This window comes from Onychomys torridus, chromosome 8, assembly GCF_903995425.1.
Source record: "Onychomys torridus chromosome 8, mOncTor1.1, whole genome shotgun sequence".
NCBI lineage: Eukaryota > Metazoa > Chordata > Mammalia > Rodentia > Cricetidae > Onychomys > Onychomys torridus.
The window spans coordinates 46,736,930-46,743,145 of NC_050450.1; the positions used below are offsets into that span (position 1 = coordinate 46,736,930).

Sequence of the window (6,216 nt, forward strand, 5' to 3'; positions counted from 1 at the left end):
CTCTTTGTGCACTTAACCAGCCACTGTCTCTTGGCCCATGTGGCCAAGGCTGCCAGAAGCATCTGGGGTGAGTTGGAGTTGAGGGGAGACTGCACAGCACTCACTGCTCCCGACTTAACATCTGCTTTCTGAATCTTCTAGTAGTTCTTGACAATATTACTTTGATTTTCCTCTATCCTTTTTTTTTCTGCAGAAAAGAGCATGCACTTTTTTCCAAAAATGTCAAATACTATCTTTTTAATGCAACAGACTTGGCATATTTTATTCCCAGCTACTTAGGAACAGAAGAACATGTATGCTGCCTTCTTAACTATGGTATCCACCAGCAGTCATGGAACCACAATCTTACAGAGTGTCACAATGACACTAAGAATTACATGCTCATCCCATTTATTCTGTGACGAAAGGGGCAGGGCATTGTCTAGACTGAACTGCAGACTATAGAGGGAAATGGGGTTTCCAAGAGAACCGAGGCAGGGGCATGCTCTTTGTTACCAAAACTGGTGAAATGTACATCTTTTGTCTATTGCTTGTTTCATATTAGGGACACACTCTGAAATCTTAGTTTTCCTTCTGAAAAATGAAAAAATAAGGTAAGTCACTCAGACTCCTGGGGAGAGGTTCTGTAGAAAGGCTTCACAACTGACTCCAATGCTGCTGGCTCCAGTAACTTGGGGTGACTCTACCAGTGCTGTTAGCAAACCCAGCATGACGCTGCATCTGGCTGTCCATGGGAGATGCAGCTGGAGAGGAAGAACAGGTCTGAGCAGGCTGCAGTCCCCATGTGTGCCTCAGACACCATGCTCCTAGTCCTCCTGGTGTCCTGGGTGTCTTGATGTCCGAAACTGCTGTTGACAGAGTGCAGTACTGACTTGACCAGCACAGCCCCCAGTCTTTTCTGACCTCATTCATCCAGGGTTTAGGTTTCCACATAGGGGGCCACTGCCCTGGCCCGAGATCTACCCTATCCACAAATATAAATGAAATAGTCTGATGTCTCTGCAGTGTTTGGGGACATTTAAATAATTTAGTCTTTATCTGCCAAGGAAACTTTGGTAGAAAGGAAATCTGTCTGTCTGTCTGTCTGTCTACCTCTGCTTCTATATATCATTGATCTATATGTCTTTCCATTCATCTTCTGCAACATGCCTCAAATTTGTCCAACATTTTAGTGTCAGCATTAGGACCCTGCAGCTCTCTCAGCTTCCTGAGCATCAGAGACAGCATGGGGTTTTAACCAGCCCAGCCTCAGGAGTAGTGCAGGGAGCTCTCACAAAGTGTGAGTGCCTCTGGAGCTGGCAGTTCTTTCTGAACTCCCCCTTCCCTGTAACCACAGCTAAACTCTTCTTTGGAAGAGATGACACTTGTGCTGTGTTGGTGAGAGCTGCCATAACTCAACATTCACCATTTCAGAAATCAAAAGGCTAAAAATGGGTGAAAGGGTGGCTCAGGGGTTAAGAGTACTCATTTCTCCTGCAGAAGACTCCCAGCATCCACTTGGCACATGGCAGCTCACAACTTTCTGTAACCAATTCTGAAGGATCCAATATCTTCTCCTGAACTCATTGGGCAATAAGGACACACATAGTGCTAATAAACACACACACACACACACACACACACACACACACACACACACACACACACACACACACACACATTCATAAATGCAGACAAAACACACATACACACTAAAATAAAGAAATCTAAATTATTTTTAGGTAGAATAATCTAGTCTGTTTAAGGAGAAGACATGGCATAAGCTTTAGCTGGCCTCAGACAGGCTAGGTCTGTTTGTGCCTGGTGCTTTGACTCACTTTGCAACCATTTAAACATTTGACTTTATCTTATTTACATGTTGTCCTGCACAGACTGGCAGGAGCCTGTTTAAGTACCATCAAGTTCAAAGTCACCTTGACTGGTTTCAGAGTCCAATGCAGAGTCAGGCTGTGAGCAGGGAGCACAGAGAGCAGGAGCCCATGTGAGAGGCACCTCAGCATCATTCAGTTTTCTCTCTGCTTTGTGGATACCAGAAGACAGGGACTGACATTCTACAAAGCAGATGGTGCTGCAAACACAGCCACAGCCTGGGACACACCAGTGAGGTCCTGTAGCGTTAGAGGACATGGTGGAACTTGTGAGGACGTGAGCCTGGAAAAGTGGAGATCTTACACAGGAGAATTTTCCTGCTAACTGTGCTAATCAAGGATAAATGTGTAAATATGTTATGCCTTTCTTTGCAAATTCCTACACTCATGTGAATGTTATTCTAACTATATATTTAAAGTTTTTATACATTTATATAAAATTAATGCACTTGTAACAAACACAGAAAAAATTTCAAATCCAAAATCTTTTTAAAGTAGGCTGTATATATTATTTATTTGAAGTTTTCTTCCTTATTATTTTGAAAATCAAATTCTTAAATGTGTACATGATATCTAAACTGAAGGGCAAAAGTACTGTTGTCCATAATACAATAATATTAGTCATCTCTCAGATGGCCCTCTAAGACAGTGGGATCTTAAAAATCTAAGAGTGCATGTGCTCAGCCATTTTTACTTTGTCTTTTGAAAGAACTTTCATTGTTTTGCTTTATTTAACCTTGAAAAAAAAACAAAAGTCAGAGTTATCATCATCACCACCACCAGCAACAAAAGCATTAGTTTAAGGAGCAGATGGAGAACTAATGGGGAGAGTGACAGGTGGACTAGTGGCAGTATTTGGCCAATGCTGGGCTTCTTCAAGCAGCAGAGAAACTCTCAGAGAGCCCTATCCCAAGGATTAAGGAGGTTTACCTGTTGGAATTTACCCCTTAAATTATTACTCTTAAAAGTTTTTTTATATGCAATACACCTCAGAGATTTTAAAATTCCAATTGCATCCTTAATTCATGGAGGTCAAGGTTTACTTTAAAGTCAAATAGTTCAAAATAATTTTGATTTTACCCCTTTTGTCATTAAATCATTATTTGTGCTAGCATAGGGCAGCATGCCTCAAATTTTGTCACTGAATCACTATTCCTGTTAGTATCAAGTAGCATTCCTTAAGTTTGTAATACTTGACAGAAGACTCTGTCTGTCCTTAGGAAAGTTCATGACCTTGAATTTGCCCTGAATCACCAATGCTTCTGACCAAGACATGAATTCTAAGTTTTGTTTTTTTTTAAAAAAAAAAAAATTGATGGCACTATGTGAAATAAGCAATCCTCATATCTCCAGGTCAGGAAACTTCCTCTGGTAGCACAGTCAGGTTAAGGGACATATCACTGAGCATTAGTTCCTAATGTCACATGATGATGCTAACCCCAATGCATTCTTGGTTGCCTAGGAAATACCCATGAACATCATTACCTGGATGAGCAACTATACTGGACAGTCAGATTTCACCCTGGTCGGATTCTTCAGTCAATCCAAACACCCTGCCCTGCTTGCTGTCATCATATTTGTGATTTTCCTGATGGCCTTGTCTGGGAATGCCCTCTTGATCCTTCTGATAATCTCTGACACCCGCCTCCACACACCCATGTACTTTTTCATCAGCCAGTTGTCCCTCATGGACATGATGTACATTTCTGTCACTGTGCCCAAGATGCTCATGGATCAGGTCCTGGGGAGCCACAAGATCTCAGCTGCTGGCTGTGGGATACAGATGTTTCTCTATGTGACACTAGCAGGTTCAGAATTTTTCCTTTTGGCTGCCATGTCCTATGACCGCTATGTGGCCATCTGTCATCCACTCCGTTATCCTGTCCTCATGAACCGCAGAGTGTGTCTCCTCCTGATGTCTCTCTGTTGGTTCCTGGGATCCCTAGATGGCTTTATGTTCACTCCTGTTACCATGACCTTCCCATTCTGTGGATCCCATGAGATACATCACTTTTTCTGTGAGGTCCCCGCTGTGACAAAGCTCTCCTGCTCAGACACCTGGCTCTATGAGACCTTCATGTACCTGTGCTGTGTGCTCATGCTTCTCATCCCTGTGACAGTCATTTCAAGCTCCTATTCAGAATTCTCCATGGAGGGCAAGGTCAGGAAACAGGAAGTGGCGTGGAGAGACCTAGATCTACCTCCTCTTGCTGTAGCTGAACCAGTGAAGACCTTATCATTGACATCACCAAATCCATCTCCCAGTGGTTGCAGGGATTCCCTCACTGCATTCCATGTCTTACTACTCCCCATTGGTTCAGCTGGTTCTGGTGCCTGGAACAACATTATCCTAAGGTCTTATACATCTTCTCTTAGTGGTTCTGGAAGATAGATTCCTGAACATGTGACTGGCTGTGTGACCAGGGGTTCTCTTGAGTAACAACAGAACCAGGGGCACATATGTGAATAATTAGAAAAGGGGAATAGGGGTTAACAGATTGCTTACACCATAGGAACTGAGTCCAGCAATGGTCATGTGCACACTGGGGAGGCAGAGATCAGCTTAGCTGCTTATTCTGAGAATCTGGACTCCTCATCAGCCCAGCACTGAAGGGACTCACACAAAGTCCCTGGAATGGAGTCTAAAAGGCCAAGGAGCTAGAGTCTGTGTCTGTGGAAGAGACCATAGCAGCAACAGACACTGGAAGAAGGGCTTGCAAAGTACATCACTTTGTGCTTCCTACATCCTTCCATTAGGACCTCCAGCCCAGACTTCCCACTCTCCTAGAGACCTCAAAGACTGGGAGAAGTCCAGGTAGGCTGCCTGTCCCCAATCTTGCCACTCTCTTACTATGTCAACATCCTCCTCTACTCTACCCCTAGACAAATGCCCTCCTACTTGCTGTGCCCCAGCCTCCAACAGGGCAGACTCCTTGCTCTACCAGAGACCAAGAAAACTGGAAAAAGTGCAGGTTAGGCTGTCTGACCAACAACTCACCCACTCTCTCTGCCTCTGTTCACTATATCCCCAGTCCTCCACCCTCCTAGCCACCATATCCCAGCCTCCAACTGAGGCAGGGACTCCCTTGCTCTACCAGAGACCAGCTTACCCACCAAAAGCCCAGCTCCCAACTGGGGTGGAGACCACACAGACTGGGAGAAATCCAGGTAGGTTGTCTGCCCACAAAACTCTCCCACTCTCTCAATATCTTGGCACCCCACCATTACAAGTCCTGTGCTCTCTGAGTTGCCTTGGCCCAGCCTCCAAGTTGGGTGGAGACTCTCTGCTCTAATAAAGACCACACAGACTGGAATAAGCCCAGGCCACACAGACCAGAAGACCAAAGAGGAAACAGAAACCAAGGAACAAAACACTTATCCAACAAAGACAAACTCAGAAATTCATACCTAGACCTTTAATTATCCCAAATCCAGATTCCAGATGCCAGTTTAAGAACACAAGAAACAATAGCCAAGCTCACCACCAGAACCCAGCTATCCTATTACAACAAACCCTGAACATTCCAACAAAACAGAAGCATGAGAAAAAGACCTTAAAACCAACATTATAAAAATGATTGAGGTCCTTAAGGAGGGACTGAATCCCTTAAGGAAATTCAAAAAAATATACACAATTGGAGAAAATTAATAACTCCAATAAAGAAAGTTAAGAAGAAGCAAACAAACAGTTAAAGGAAATGAATAGAACTTTTCAAGACCTAAACATGAAAATAGAAGCAATAAAAAAAAAAACAAAAACACAAACTAAGGGAATTCTGAAAATGAAAAATCAAGGTACAAGAAGATGAACCACAGATGCAAGTATCACCAACAGAATACAAGAGATGGAAGACAGGATCTCAGACATAGAAGATCTGATAGGAGAAATTGATACAACAGTCAAAGAAAATGTTAAATATAAAAAATTCCTCACACAAACCATCCAGGAAATCTGGGACAGTATGAAAAGACCAAACCTAAGAATGATAGGACTAGAAGAAGGAGAAGATACTCAGCTCAAAGTCCCAGAAAATATCTTCAACAAAATCATAGAAGAAAAATTTCCTAACCTAAAGAAGGGGATGGCTATAAAGGTACAAGAAGCTTATAGAACACCAAAATAGATTAGACCAGAAAAGAAACTCCCACTCCGCATAATAATCAAAGTACTAAACATACAGAACAAAGAAAGAATATTAAAAGCTACAAAGGAAAAAGACAAAGTAACATATAAAGACAGGGCTATTAGAATTACACCTGACTTCTCAATGGAGACTCTAAAACCCAAAAAGGCCTGGATAGATGTCTTGCAGACTCTAAGAGACCACAGAATGCATCCATGAAGAGA

The 6,216-nt window shown here is 42.8% G+C and overlaps 1 protein-coding gene across 1 annotated transcript in view; it reads left to right on the forward strand.

Annotated features, from left to right (window-relative positions):
* Window positions 1-3,339: 3,339 nt before the first annotated feature.
* LOC118588665 (olfactory receptor 2T4-like) overlaps window positions 3,340-6,216 on the forward strand; it is a 4,406-nt gene continuing 1,529 nt past the window's right edge. The window contains exon 1 of the mRNA XM_036195231.1: window positions 3,340-4,010. Within this exon, the coding sequence (XP_036051124.1) occupies window positions 3,340-4,010 (671 nt within the window). The remainder of the gene's footprint in view (window positions 4,011-6,216) is intronic.